This window comes from Suricata suricatta, chromosome 1 (assembly GCF_006229205.1).
Source record: "Suricata suricatta isolate VVHF042 chromosome 1, meerkat_22Aug2017_6uvM2_HiC, whole genome shotgun sequence".
NCBI classification, from domain to species: domain Eukaryota; kingdom Metazoa; phylum Chordata; class Mammalia; order Carnivora; family Herpestidae; genus Suricata; species Suricata suricatta.
The window spans coordinates 131,246,531-131,262,655 of NC_043700.1; the positions used below are offsets into that span (position 1 = coordinate 131,246,531).

Here is a 16,125-nt window from a genome sequence, read left to right on the forward strand (position 1 = left end):
GAGAGGGAATGACATATGGCCCTTTGTAGGAAAGTGGATGGACCTTGAGGGTGTCATGCTGAGTGAAGTAAGCCAGGCAGAGAAGGACAGAAACCATATGTTTGCACTCATAGGTCTAGCAGGAAAACAGGAGAGACCTAATGGAGAACCAGGGGGAGCAGAGGAGGGAGAGAGAGTTGGGGAGAGAGAGGGATGCAAAGCTTGAGAGACTATTGAATGCTGAGAATGAACTGAGGGTTGAGGGGGGAGGGGGAGGGGGGAAAAGAGGTGGTGGTGATGGTGGAGGGCACTTAAGGGGAAGAGCACTGGGTGTTGTATGGAAAACAATTTGACAATAAAATATTATGGAAAAAAATAAATGTAAAATCAAACTGCAAAAAAAATAAAATAAAATTATTTGAAAATCCTTTACGTTTTATAGAGTAAATACTGAAGCATATATTCACCAGGTAATACTAATGAAGCTGGAGTCAAAAGTTCTGGAAAACTGACATTTAAATTAGAGCATTCAATCAGAACCTCAGAAGTTTTTTGCTTTTTGGTGGTTTTTTGTTGTTGTTGTTTTTATTTGTTTTGTTTTGTTTTTTTCTGGCAAGGAATATATTTGCAGTTTTTATGTCAAAGAACAATTTATGAATATACAATCCAGAGCAGTAAACCTTAAAAGAGAAAAATGAGTATTTCCAAATAATGATACTTAGCTATAAAGTAGCGAATGTATTTTTCATGTTTCACTAAGCAGTTATTCTGGTTCAGCCAGGGAGAGCCTCGGAACCTGACAAAGATAGCAAAACCCAGCCGACATCTCAATGTGGCATTCTTCTATATGTGTAGCAAAGGAATGGCTCATTGGTTTTACTTCCGCTCATTGACTTTTTTTTTTAATTTTAATGTTTTATTTATTTTTGATACAGAGAGACAGAGCATGAGAGGGGGAGGGGCAGAGAGAGAGAGAGAGGGAGAGAGGGAGACACAGAAACGGAAGCAGGCCCCAGGCTCTGAGCTAGCTGTCAGCACAGAGCCTGACGCGGGGCTCGAACCCACGAACGTGAGATCTGACCTGAGCCGAAGCCGGAGGCTTAACCGACTGAGCCACCCAGGCGCCCCTCATTGACTTTTTAAAAACAACAACAGATTTATTGAGATATACTTTAAATACTACACAATTCAACTCTTTTTACCTCTCATTGATTCAGTTTGACACTTGCCTATTAATGTGTGTGTGTGAGAGAGAGAGAGGTTTTTGTTTGTATATTCTGTTGTTTTTCTCCACAGACATAACTGAATCTGACCCTACAGAAGTTGAGCCAGCCTTGGTAGCAGCCGTAGGCAGTAATTACTGGCAGAAATACTACTATGAAGAGTGGTATTTCAGTGTGGCCTGACCCTGGCCTAAGGGAGTGTATGCAAAATTTCACTTTTGTTTTGCAGGAGATCCATGTCTAACTGGAAGCTGTCCAAAGCACTCTCTCTGGAGATGATTCAGCTGAAGGAGAAGGTGGCCAGATTTTCCTCATCATCCCCATTCCAGAACCTTGAGATTATCGCCACACTGGGCGTTGGTGGGTTCGGAAGAGTTGAGCTTGTAAGGGGTTTACGTTTCAAGCATCTGAGAGAAGCCTTTTGACTTTTTTTTGTTTGTTTTATACTCCAGGGTATCTTGGAGGAATATATGAATTGTTATTGCTATCTTAAATGTTGCTTTGAGCTGAAACTGAGAAAGTAACGTTTCACTCTGTGTGTTGTATAGTAGCAGGTGTGGGCTCATAAGTAACTTGTAATAATACAGCTCTTATTTCAAGCTTCTTGCATCACATCCTTTTGTGATTTTTTTCTTGATTATAATTTTTGGAAAATGTACCAAGTAAGCATTCCCAGAGGCTATAAAACATTAAAAATGTATTTTCTAACAGCAAAATGTACACACACACACGCACGCACGCACGCACGCACGCACACACATATGACACGTTAACTGTATACTAAGAAAAGAAGAATGTGTCCAGAGAAGGTACCTTGGGAATAAAATCTTTAATATTATAGTTTACACAACTCTACCGCCATGTCTATATTTGGCTTTTAATATCCTATTTTGAGGTTGCTCAAGATTTTCCATCAAAAAAGAAGAAAAGAAGACAAATGTAAAGGAATATTTAAAGAGCAGCCTTCTGCGGTGTTGATCAGGACAGCTGGGAACTTATGGCCTGATTTGGGCTGTATTTTCCATATCACCACCTCTCTGAGCTTTATAACTCACGTCCAAGAAGTAACAGAGTGGTACTGTCAGATCAAGTGCTCTGAGTAAATTGTAGAATGCAGATCTGTGACCTTACTGGGCACAGATGGCTCTGAACCCTTGGCAATTACCAAGCCCTTCTTTGCCCAGCAGATTTGTCACGATTCACTGTACATTAACCTCCGGATACCAGGCTGACACCTTCATCTGCCGGATGGCCCTAGACATGAGCAGATCTGAAATGCTGCCAGGAGACCTGGATAGTACACTTCACACCCAGTCAGAACTTCCTATCTGATGGGTGAGGGGGAAAGAAACAATTTCTTAATAAGCCAATGAGTATTTGTCATGTTTTTTTTTATGCCATGTGGAATGACAAGGTCAATCTCCATCTGCAGCGGTGTTTTTTACCAAAGATCCTGGCAAAAGGATTGAATTAACAATGCTAGGATCTGTTTTTTTTTTTTTTTTTTTTTTTAAATACAGTTAGATGATAGTAATTGAAACAGTAATTCCACCACTGGTTTAAAAGTCCCAGGCAGGGGTGCCTGAGTGGCTCAGTGGGTTAAACCGCCGACTTTGGCTCAAGTCATTATCTCACATTTCATGAATTCAAGCCCTGCGTCAAGCTCTGTGCTGACAGCTCATAGCCTGGAGCCTGCTTTGGATTCTGTGTCTCCTTCTGCCTCTACCCCTCCCCTGCTCATGCTCTGTCTTTCAAAAGTAAATAAAAATGTTAAAAAAATAAATTTAAAAAAGTTCCAGGCAGTACTAGTGGCAAATGTGAGCAAAGTATGGGGTGCGGCCATTTCTGCAGTTTCATCACTAGCCAAGTATAGTCTGCTTATGGAGCTTTAAGCCGATCTGGATAAACATCTATATTAAGTTTTTTTAATTTCCTTTCAAGGGAAATTTTTGTTTGTCCATCTAAAGCATCAGGCTCCAAAAGAACTTTTTGCACCAATGGAAATGTCCTATCCCTCTGCTATCTGGAGGGCAGCTACCAGCTAGTTGTGACTGGCAAGCCTTGGAAATGTGGCTAGTACGACTGAGGAACTGAATTTTAAATTTCAATTAATTTTAAATTAAAAAACCTCATGTGACTAGTTGCTGTCGTAATGGATAGCACAGATACGAGTTTTGATTTAATATGTTTTGTTTTGAAAATCAAAGAAGTGGATCTTATGAAAAAAGAATTTTGGTCAACTTTTTTTTAGGTCACACACTCAAAAGTGAATAGATTTCTAAACATTAAGTCTAAGTAGAGGGTTTTTTTTCTTGTGTTAATGCAAAGATTTTAGGACCATGTTCCAGATATGTGAACTCCTTTGGAAATTACAATGAGATTACAATGAAAGGGACGGATGTATATTTGAATAAAATAAAACTTAGTCTCCCCAGGGATGAGTGGTTGAAGGGTCACATACAATTTAAATATGAAAGAATTTTAACTCTTGCTGTTTTATACAGATGTTACAAATCTTTCCTACTAAGTTTTGAGGGCTCTTTCTCTTCTTACATAGGTTAAAGTGAAAAATGAGAATGTGGCTTTTGCTATGAAGTGTATAAGAAAGAAGCACATCGTTGACACTAAGCAACAGGAGCACGTTTACTCAGAAAAGAGGATTCTAGAAGAGTTGTGTTCTCCCTTCATCGTGAAGTAAGTGAGCATTTGGCCTCCAGAATTTAGGACTGTAGGCTCTTTTGAATGTTTTCATGCAAGAGAACAGAAGAGAAAGGGAAAACCCCACTCTGAATTCTCCATCCCTGTCAGAGCTGCAACACACAAATGTTAGAACTTTGAGGTCTGGAGTCAAGAGTTCAGATTTTTTTTTTACTCTCGAGTAAATCTCAGGAAAGGTGTGTGTGTGTGTGTGTGTGTGTGTGTGTGTGTGTGTGTGTGTGAGACTGTAAAATTATTGTGGAATAATTTGAACTGATTATTTAATCCATACCTACTGCAGAATTTAGGAAGCAAAGAATTCATTTGATACCCTCAGGGGACAAGCTGCTGTTGAATTTCTGCAAGAAGTGACATTTGGGCGCACATAGGCTGCCAAGGAGCTACGGAGCGTGGTCCTAGCAGTGCCTAGATGCGGAAAAGCTCCATCTCCTAGTAGGCACTATTCTTTCTGTAGTTATGCCCAGAATTTGGAAGAGACATGTTATTCTAGGCCACAGCTCTCTTTACTTGTGATTCATGAGTTAGTGGTGTAGGCCACTCAAGACATATTTTCTTATTTCCTGGCTTCAGAGTGTAGCTTTAGTGATTCCTGGGTGATGTAAAGTGCCTCTATAATGAACAGAATTTATGTTTTTTCATCAAATTTCTTGAGAAAATCTTCCAACCTACCCATATTCCCACACCCATTTTTTTTTTTAAGATTAAAAAGTTTGGGGGCACTTTGGTGGCTCAGTTGGTTAAACATCTGACTTCGGCTCAGGTCATGATCTCACAGTTGGTGAGTTCAAGCCCTGCATTGGGTACCTGTGCTGACAGCTCAGAGCCTGGAGCCTGCTTCTGATTCTGTTTCTTTCTCTCTCTGCCCCTTACCTGCTGTCTTTGTCTCTCAAAAATAAATAAAATAGTTTTAAAAATTTAAAACAAAGTTCGAACCCAGGCAATGCCGGCAATAGAATCATCCAATTATTGTTTATGTTAACTATGTTCCCAGAATGCCCCCCCTTTCATCAATAATTCATTAACTAACTATCATGAGCAGCTTCAGAACATGGATTGGATTTTATTCCTGTTCTCATTTCCAGCTCTTTGCAGAATGCCTGTCATATAATAAGGCAATAATAATATAATAATAAATATTAGTGATATTTATTGAGAAATTAACATGTGCCAGACACTCTTCTTAGCAAGCTATATATGCTATAAATATAGGATATATATATCTTATATATAATATGTGTAATATATATTTTAAATGTTTATTCTTATTTACTTTATATATTATATATGCAGGTATATAACATATATTAAATAATATATAATTTATAATCAAATTAATTTATATTCATCTGATCTTTATGATATGATGTAACTGTAATGGTTGTCCTCAAGAGCAATAAGAAAACTGGGTCACATAGCTAATAAATGGCCGATCAGGGATTCAAACCTAGGCATCTCCTGCTGTCTGCACATGATCTGGGCACTCCACTTTCACCCACTATTGAAATATGGTACCCTGCCCAAGACCCACATCAAGATTGAGGCTGTCGTTACTTTGCCTTCTGGGAGTGTTGCCAACTGAGGACTCTAGCTTGGTCCTTTCCTGGCCATTGCTCAAAGGTAGACAGAACCACCTTGCCCAAGATTGTACTCTATCTCCAGGTACATCCTGCATCCAATAATGACAAGAGCTCCTTGAGGCTGAGGCTTTTGTTGAAACTAGAACCTAGAATAGCCCAACTCTCCTGCTGCCCAAGTGTGTCTTGTCCCTCCCTGATGGATGTTGTTCCCAGGTACACTTCCCAGTAAACTTACTGCTTACAGGTCTCTGTCTACAGTCTAGTTTTTGAGACTAACCAGAAGACGTAAGAGACATAGACATGGGCATGAAGGCAGCTCATAAAGGAGACATATGTAGAGGTCTCTGGGCTTCTGGAGGAAAGTGAGGCTCTTTTTGTAGGTGGGATAATGAACTTGGTCTTGAGGAAGGGATAACGCTATTGCAGTGAAACTGAGATGAAGAAGGTCAGTCTGTGTGGAACCTGTTTGGGTGCTGGGCAGCGTACCATATTTCAATAGTGGGTGAAAGCTTAGCGGCCAGATCATGTGCAGACAGCAGAAGTAGTCTAATAAAGTGGTTCAATGTGAGCTCTGCATCCAAGATGCCTAGGTTTGAATCCCTGATCGGCCGTTTATTAGCTATGCGACCCAGTTTTCTTATTGCTCTTGAGGACAACCATTACAGTTACAATCATATCATAAAGGTCCGATGAATATACATATTCATTTGATTATAAATTAATTATATATTACTTAATATATAATCCAATAAAACTATGTGAAGATGGGCAGTCTAAAGAAAGGGGTTAACATGTGCAAAACAAGACAAGAAGGATGATCAAGGAGGATTTTGTGAGAAGTCCCAGGTAGCTGTAGGATGTTTGGAATGAGATAAGCACCAGTGTTCCAAATGTTATTGGTGATGTTCTTAAGCAACTTTACAAAGCTTTCAAAAATAGATTTTTAATGCTAACCATGTTTTTATGTGTCTTCACAGATTGTATCGCACTTTCAAGGACAATAAGTATGTATACATGCTTCTGGAGGCCTGCTTAGGTGGGGAGCTGTGGAGTATATTAAGGGACAGGTAATGGAAAAGGATTATAAACAATAGCCTGTGTTCTCACATCTGACCTAAGGGATGTGTTACTCATGATCATTTAAAGAAATATGAAGTCATTACAACCATTCTAATGGTTCTAAGAAAATATTATGACTTGATAAAATAGTAATAGGGATATTTTCATGGCTAACATTATAATTATGCAATAGACACACTGTAAGACAGTTGGTGTCATTTCCATATTAGGGATCAATGAATCCCAGGCTTCCACAGACTGTGAACTCTCCACAGTCACATGGTTAGTTGAGGCAGTGTAGCTATAAATTGAAATGGTATTGATTCTGAATCTCTCCCAGGGAAATGAAAAAAGGCAGTGGGGAGTGTGAAGTTCCCACTGAAAAGCAGAATGAGTCTTCTGTGAAGGTTCAGTTTTACAAAAGGGGTGATTCCTACATAATTGAAACCACAGACATTTATTGAGCACCACCAGTGGGCAAGGCTTCATTGTGGACAGTGTGGACATTTTCTAGACAATGTAAACTTTTCTAATTAAAAGGATAAAAAGTATAAACTTTTCCTCTGGTAAAGTTTAGATTTTATTTGGGGAAATAACATAATATGCAGTTTTAAGACATCCCACTATTTTTTTTAGTTTCTTAATTTTGAGAGAGAACACATGTGCACATACACAAGTGGGAGAGAGGCAGAGAGAAAGGGAGAGAGAAAATCCCAAGCAGGCTCTGCACTGAGCCCGACACGGGCCTCCATCTCTTGAACCGCGAGAACAGGACCTGAGCTGAGATTGAGGGTCAAATGCTTAGCTGACTGAGCCATCCAGGTGCCCCAATGCATTTTATTATTTAATGTGTAAACTAAATATGACAGAGAAGTTGACAATTTGTAATTAAATGCCAAATGAGTGTTGCAGATTGTAAGCTCAGAAGAGAGGAGAGGTCTAAAAATGTGATGACAGAGGAAAGACTGTAACTAAATTCTAAAGAACAAAATTGGGAAAGGTAGGGGGGAAGGGAAACCAATGTAAGGTATGACAGGAAGGTTGAAATAGAATTATGTCTCTTTGTGGATAATTTGCAGCAGAACTGGAGTAGAAGATGAGGCCAGCAAAGGATGGGAAGGCAGGTTTTCACGAGATGGTGGAGGTTAATGCCAGGCCACACATTTGTTCGGTATCACCTGGGCCCGTGGGTCTCAACTCTGGCTTCTTTTCACAGTCAAGTGGAGGGCTTTACGAAGCCAAAATGTTAGGCCTTACTGCCAGAGGTTATGATTTGCTTCATCTTGAGTGGGGCCCCGGAAATAATTTCTAACTGGCTCTCAAGAAATCCTGATGTGCATTCATGATGGAGAATTACAGACCTAGGTAATAGGAGACTTTTAAGTATCTGAAAAGATGTAGATGTGCTTGTATTAGGGACTTGTTTTTGGATGGATCCTAATGGGGAAAACCTGGAAGCCTGTGAAGACTTGTGCATGATACCTACAAAAACATTTGCATCCTCTACCCTTGCTTCCACGGGCAAATCTGTTTAGAAAGGGCAGTTGCTACTATCTGTTAGGCACTGTCTGATTCTCAAAACAAACCTTGTTGAGTGAATAGTAAACCCATTTGACAGATAGGGATCTGAGGCTAGAACAGTCACACAAATTGCCTGAGGACACGGTGACCGCGGAAACAGGAGTCAAGCCAGTTTCTCTTATTCCAAACCCACACCCTTCTCTTACTAGGTGCAGCAAATCACTGCCATATTTTAATAACTCATTGTGTAACCCCACATACAGTGCTGACACAGGGCAACTCTACCATCACTGAGGTACACACTAAACAGGAAGGTGCTATGACCCTATTTCTACATGGGTTATTGTTACATGCTATACCAACAGGAAATGAAAATGATCACTTGAGTCATTTTAAGTCAAGCAATAAATTACAGAAGTCTGCTTTAAACTACCCGTTAAAGTAGTTGCATTTTCTCCAGAGTTTGCCATAAATGTCTAACAGAGGCTAATTTTCCTTATGTTGCTATTTTGTATGTTCATATTGATTACCAGAAATAGTTATTTGGTTGTAGACGTTTTAATTTTAATTTTATCACGCTTGCACCGAAGATCCCCCTAAATTTCTTTAGTCTAGTTCATTGGCAGTACAAAATGCTGTTTAGTGTTGATGCCCTACAAAACATTCATATTGTATACATTTACCAAAGCAATAATCGACACATAGAATAGACATAAATATGTCTGTCTAGAGTATTAAGAGGGAAAATGATTTCGTTGCAGAGGCAGCTTTGATGAACCCACCTCCAAGTTCTGCGTTGCTTGTGTGACAGAAGCATTTGATTATCTGCACCGACTAGGTATTATCTACAGAGACCTGAAACCAGAAAACTTAATTCTAGATGCTGAGGGTTATCTCAAATTGGTAAGACAAAGACTCTAACTTACAGCATCATAAGAGATATTTTTCTAAACACAAAGTTGTGTTGTAATCGCAAATTTCTTTTAATTTTGGTACACTGGTTATTTGTACCATGGGGCATATGCCCTGTGACATTGGCACAGTTAACACAGGGAGAAGTGTTATGAGCACATTCTTTTTGGCTTAGGAATTTAATATTGCAACTGTATTTATGATTGCCGCTAAGGATTCACTTAGTAGAATACCCACAAGTTGGATTTTGTTCATATTTTTGTTTAATAAATTTAAGTAGGTTTTAATACATTCCTGCTACCTATAGGGACTGTTTATAAGGAATAAGGAAATACAATTATCGTCTTTCTTCTGTCCCAAGATAACCACTATCTGTATATAGAGAAAAGATACATATATGAATGTTGGTAGGCTTTTTAAAAAAATCTTTCTAGGTGATTCTATTTTTTTATTCATAGTTTATTGTCAAGTTGGTTTCCATGTAACACCCAGTGCTCTTCCCCACAAGTGCCCTCCTCCATGCCCATCACCCCCCCTTCGGCCCTCAGTTTGTTTTCAGTATTCAAGAGTTTCTCATGATTTGCCTCCCTCCCTCTCCCTAACTCTTTTTCCCCCCCTTCCCCTCCCCATGGTCCTCTGTTATGTTTCTCCTGTTAGACCTATGAGTTGCAAACATATGGTATCTGTCCTTCTCTGCCTGACTTATTTCACTTAGCATGACACCCTCAAGGTCCATCCACTTTGCTACAAATGGCCAGATTTCATTCTTTCTCGTTGCCATGTAGTACTCCATTGTATATATACACCACATCTTCTTGATCCACTCATCAGGTGATGGACATTTAGGTTCTTTCCATGATTTGGCTATTGTTGACAGTGCTGCTATGAACATTGGGGTACATGTGCCCCTATGCATCAGCACTTCTGTATCCCTTGAGTAAATCCCCAGCAGTGCGATTTCTGGGTCATAGGGGAGGGAGGATAGTTTTTTGTGGGGCTTCCACACTGTTTGCCAGAGTGGCTGCACCAGTTTACATTCCCACCAACAGTGTAGGAGGGTGTCTGCTTCTCCACATCCTCGCCAGCATCTATAGTCTCTTGATTTGTTCATTTTAGCCACTCTGAGTGGTGTGAGGTGGTATCTCAGTGTGGTTTTGATTTGTATTTCCCTGATGATGAGTGACACTGAGCATCATTTCATGTGTCTGTTGGCCATCTGGATGTCCTCTTTAGAGAAGTGTCTGTTCAGGTCTTCTGCCGATTTCTTCACTGGATTATTTATTTTTTGGGTGTGGAGTTTGGTGAGTTCCTTGTAGATTTTGGATACTAGCCTTTTATTTGACATGTCATTTGCAACTATCTTTTCCCATTCCATCGGTTGCCTGTTAGTTTGGTTGATTGTTTCCTTTTCTATGCAGAAGCTTTTTATCTTGATGAGGTCCCTTGCCCTCTTGATCCCCTTGCCTTTGGAGATGTGTCGAGTAAGAAATTGCTGCGGTTGAGGTCAAGGAGGCTGTTTCCTACTGTTTCCTACTCTCCTCTAGGGTTTTGATGGTTTCCTGTCTCACATTCACGTCCTTCCTCCATTTTGAGTTTATTTTTGTGTATGGTGTAAGAAAGTGGCCTAGTTTCATTCTTCTGCATGTTGCTGTCCAGTTCTCCCAGCCCCACCTGCTAAAGAGGCCGTCTTTTTTCCATTGGATGCTCTTTCCTGCTTTGTCAAAGATTAATTGGCCATCCATTTGTAGGTTTAATTCTGGGTTCTCTATTCTATTCCATTGGTCTACGTGTCTGTTTTTGTACCAATACCATACTGTCTTGATGATGACAGCTTTGTAAGGTGATTCTAAAGTACAAGTAGGGCTGAGAATCATGACACTAGACTCTACACTCCTTAAGAACAGAGACTTTCCTTGATATCCAACTTTTAATCCTCTAATGCCTAACATGAATTCCCTGGCAGGTTATACTAAAACAAAACAAAACAAAACAAAACCTACCAATAACATCAACTGCTTTTAGTGTGAAACTATAAGAGAACTAGGCATTCATAAGTGAGGAGAAACCAAGGCACTTCGGACCTCAGGAAGGAACCCATCAGGATGGGGAGCGAAGGCTGAGTTTTCCTGAGTTTATTTTGTCAGTTTGTCAGGAACATGAAACCATCTCAGAATGTAACATTTACAAAGATATTAAAAGATTCTCACATGAGAACTTTTATATGTGGAAACAATAGCTACCATTTTATAAGAAGTTTAGTATGTTATGTGTAACAAACTGTGCTAAACATTTTGCCATTAATATATTTAACAATTGAAGAGATAGGTTTTATCACCCACATGTTACATAGAGTAATATGTGATTTAGCCTATTCCTATTTAGCCTTAGGAATTAAATTTATTATGTGTAATTGCTAAGTGATTTCTCTCCATAGTAAAGGAGTAAAATAAGTCTTTTCATGTGAAATCTGGTAAATTTCCAAGAAACGTTTTGATCCATTCAAGCTTTATTTTATCTGTGAAAGACAGCTTTGAGAACTGGTGAAGTACTAACACAGGCCTCAATCACTTCTCTTTCCTCACAGTTCCTTCATTGGCTATGCCTCTTACAGCTATTTAAGGAAACCCTTTGGAATATTCTAGAACTAAAACCATCATGAGTTATGCAGACTATTCATTTGATTAATTTCTTTTTTTATATAGCTGTTTTGTTTTAAATTGGATAGCATATTTATTATTCACAGACATGGAGGTCAATAAATATTTCTCCTGTTAACCATTGTTATCCATCTAGCTAACTCATTTGCCAACTAGTTAAATGAAGAATGACAGCTAAAGCCTTTAGAGATTAAGACACAAATTTTCAATATTTCCATTTCTGGCTATATATCAAACTAGATGTACTGAAATTCTCTCACTACCAAATGTCTAAAAAATAGTGGATAAAACGTGAAAGCAGCACTACGTGCACAACTGACTTCATGAGACAGCATCTGGGATTCTCCTGAGGTGGGAACCAGGCTTGAGCAGGAGTATAGCATAGAACTCAAACAAGGAAGCTGCTGTCTTGTGGGCACCCAGTAATCCGAGATGACCTAGAGGTTTAATTTTAGTAGCTGCACCTTCTGGGAACAGGAGATCAGGTTTTGTACTTGGGCAGTGTGGGAAGTTGAAATCAGAGAACATTTGTAAAATGTTACACTCTCAGAAAAATAGAAAACAAGAAAAATAAAAGATTTAATTTATAAAGACAGAGTACATGCAAGAAACATGTTTTCCTCCTTATTGAGCATTTGGTAGAGGAACAGAAGAGTCCCTTTAAGAATTCTTGGCTCTAAGCTTGTCTTCATGGAGGTTGGGTGCTCAGTTTTCAAAGATGGAAAAACTTGTGCAAGAAATTGAAAATGGATTTATGTTGGTAGCTTCTCAAGAATCAGTGAACATTCTCTCTGGATGAAAGTATTCTTAACTCAGGATACAAAGAACTCCAAGAGATAAAGTCCCAGAGAGTCTGAGCTCACATTAAAAAAAATTAAACAAAAAATATATATATGGGAAAAATGTACCAGGAACGTTCCTTGGTAGACATATAAATGCCTCATATATTGGAATAATCATACACATAATGTAAAATTAATACATCTAATGCCTTTTAAAACATAAGAGAGGGAATGTCAAGTGAGTAAGGGGCAGAGAAGTAAATGTAACAGGTTTAGAAAAAAACTAATAAATAAAACTCCTATTAAGGACTTATGAATATAATAATCAAATTATATATTCAGGGAAGTTTCATTAATGGTAGAGTTGCTTGCATTGAACTAATCTTCTTGTTGGGATTAATGATAATATAAGTGTAAAAATGTGTGAAGAACAGTAACAAAAAGTAAACATTCAGACCTTGAAAAAAAGGGAACCATGCTGGGTGAAAAAATCCACATTGATACAGCTGTTTACACCTGTTCATTTCAGGGCACACTTCACTGTATAAGGCAGCCTTTAGTTAACATCATACCTAACAGTGAAATAGTGAACAGTTTTCCATTAGATTGTGAACAAGGTAAGAATATTTCTCTTACACTTTTTTTTTTACAACATTATAACTTTAGCAAGTGTGATAAACCAAGAAAAAGAAATGAAAGGCCAAAGATGAGAAAGGAAGAAATTACCTGTCTTTATTTTCAGAAAACATGATTGTTTATGTAGAGAAGTCTAAAGAATTGACCAAAAAAGTACTAGAAATATTAAGCATGATTACCAGTACAAAGTCAATAGAATACAATTTATAATAACATAAAAAATTATAAAATAAATTTGAATACATTTAACATGTAAAAATGTGGAAGACCTCCACATTGAAAACCACAAACTATTACTTAGATAAAAAATATAACTAAATGGTAAGGTATACTATGTTCATAGATTGGATAACTCAATATTTGATGTCTGTTCTCTTCAAATTGATTACAAATTCTATGCCATTGTAATATAAATCAAAGTAGGTGTTTTTTCTTAAATATTTATTTAATCTTGAGGGAGAGAGAGAGAGAGAGACAAAGCAGGAGTGGGTAAGGGGCAGAGAGAGAGGGAGACACAGAATCTGAAGCAGGCTCCAGGCTCTGAGCTGTCAGCACAGAGTCCTATGCAGGGCTTGAACCCACAAACTGAGATCATGATGCTGGCTGAAGTCAGATGCTTAACCAGCTGAACCACCCACCACCCAGGCACCCCAGTTGGTGTGTTTTTAGAAACTGAGGCATGTACTTTAAAATTTATATAGAAATGCAGTTTAGAAAAATTAATAACCACTTTTAAAAAAGAACAAAATTGAAGAATTTATAATAGCTGATACTATAAAGCTGCAGTAATCAAGGCAGTGCCATAATACAAGGATAGACCAATAGCTTAGTCTAACAGTATAAAGCCCAGAAATAGACATATACCTTCAGCTGATTTTTGGCAAAAAAGAGAAAAGCCAGACTTCTCAATAGACAATGCTGAAACAATTGGATATACATATGTGGAAAATAAACATGAACCTGACTCCCACTTCACACAATATAGAAAATTTAATTAACAATGGATTATGGACCTATAAAACACCCAGGTAAACATACAATAATACCTTCACAACATGGGGTAGGCAGAGGTGTCTTAGAACATAAATAATAGTAATCTTAAAAATTTCAGGCTGCTATAATAAGAATTCATAGACTGGATGACTTAAATAACAAGCATGTATTTCTCATAGTTCTACAGTCTGGGAAGTCCAAGGTAAAGATGCTGGCAGATCTGGTATCCGACTGGTCAGGGACCACTTCTAGGCTGACAGAGAGCTGACTTCTCATTCTTTCAATGAGAGAGAGAGAGCATGAGAGGGAGGCACACACAGACAGGGTAGGGGGGCAGGCGGCTGTCTTCTTACAAGGTTCCTAATTGCATCGTGAAGGTTTGATCCTCATGACGATTACCTCCTAAAGGCTCTACCCCCAGATACCATCGTATTGGGGATTAGGGTTTCAACATGTGAATTTTGGGGAGACCCAAACATGCAGTCCATAATAATTGGACTTCATCAAAATTAAAAACTTCTGATAATTAAAAGACACTAGGAAATGAGTAGGCATGCCATAGACTACAAGAAAATATTTGCAATACATATCTATATGACAAAGGACTTGATTGTTTTGGGAAATATATAAATAACTCCTACAGCTCAGTAATAAAATTACAACCCAATTTAAAAAAAATATTTATTTTAGAGAGAGAGAGGAAGAGAGAGAGGGAAAGAGAGTATCCCAAGAAGGCTCTGCACCATCAGCACAGAGCCTGAAGTGGGACTCAAACTCACAAACTGTGAGATGCATGACCTGAGTTGAAATCGAGTAGGATGTGTAACTGATCAAGACACCCAGGTGCCCTGAGACAACCTAATTTAAAAAAAATCATCAAAGATCTTGAAAAATTACTCCAGAAAAGAAGACATTGGAACGATTAATGAGCCATATCAGTTTTCATCAAGGAAATGCAAATTAAAAACACAAAGAAGAACCATTTCATGCCCACTAAAATGTCTATAATTTCAGAGATTGACACAAGTGTTGATGAGGACTTTTTCCCAAATTTCTAGTGGAGAAAGAATTGTAAAGTGAAGAATAATTTGTCAGTTTCATAGAGAGTCAAGCATACACCTTATCTATGACAAAAAATTTGACTTCCGGGTAGAAACTTCACTCCTTGGTATTTATCTAGGACAACTGAAATCAAGTCTTCAAAAGTCTTGGGCAAGAATGTTTATAACAGCTTTGTTTCTAAAAGTCCCCAAGTCAGAAACAGCCAAAATATCCATAACCAATTAAATGTATAAACCATTCAGCAATGGACTGCGGCTCAGCAGTATAAAGGAATGAATTACTATAAGCAACCTTGTGAATGAATTTTAAAAACTATGTTGACCTAAGGAAGTCAGATACAAAAGAGTATCTTCTGAATAATTACATGTATTGATATTCTAGAAGAGATGGTAGAAATCAATACAATGATTGCTTCTGGGAGAGGCATTTGTCTGGAAAGGGGCATCTTTCTGACCTAATGGGTGTCTGTACCTTGACTATATATGGTAGTTGTGGTTACATGTATAATCTAGATCAAATTTCAGTGAAATGCATGCCAAAAGTCTATGCATATTATTGTTTGTAAAATATACATTAATTTGAAAATGTAATAGGTTAAATGTCAGACAATTAACAAAGAGAAAACCAATTTACTGAAAGATAATTTAAATAATTTACACAGAAAGTAGCATAGAGTCACAAAAAAGATGAAAAATAAGAGAATACAATGAGAAGTTCTTAAAATTTTAAACTGGAGTCTAAGGTAAATATAATATAGAAAGTGGGGGAAAAGCAGTATGTAAAGAAAATATGGCTGAGAACTTGTCAGAAATTATAAAAAACACTGGTCATCAGGTAAAGGAACCCCAGCAAATCCCATTTGGGACAAATTGTATTTGCTGTAGCTACTATCTTTGTGGAACCAATCACTCCAAAATGTAATGGCTTAAACCAACAAGAATCATTTTTGATCTTTTACCATTTGTATGGGTTAGAATTTGGGGAGTGGTTCAGCTAGGTGATTCTG

At 38.1% G+C, this 16,125-nt stretch overlaps 1 protein-coding gene across 2 annotated transcripts in view; it reads left to right on the forward strand.

The window, feature by feature from the left end:
• The window catches only part of PRKG2 (protein kinase cGMP-dependent 2), a 113,399-nt gene that overhangs the window by 67,130 nt on the left and 30,144 nt on the right, over nucleotides 1-16,125 (forward strand). Inside the window, exons 11-14 of one of the 2 annotated variants that reach the window (XM_029925771.1) lie at nucleotides 1,432-1,585; nucleotides 3,760-3,896; nucleotides 6,475-6,564; nucleotides 8,839-8,980. In XM_029925771.1, coding sequence (XP_029781631.1) covers nucleotides 1,432-1,585; nucleotides 3,760-3,896; nucleotides 6,475-6,564; nucleotides 8,839-8,980 — 523 coding nt within the window. Of the gene's footprint in view, nucleotides 1-1,431; nucleotides 1,586-3,759; nucleotides 3,897-6,474; nucleotides 6,565-8,838; nucleotides 8,981-16,125 lie in introns of those variants that run through there. The other variant, XM_029925694.1, reaches the window with a different exon arrangement.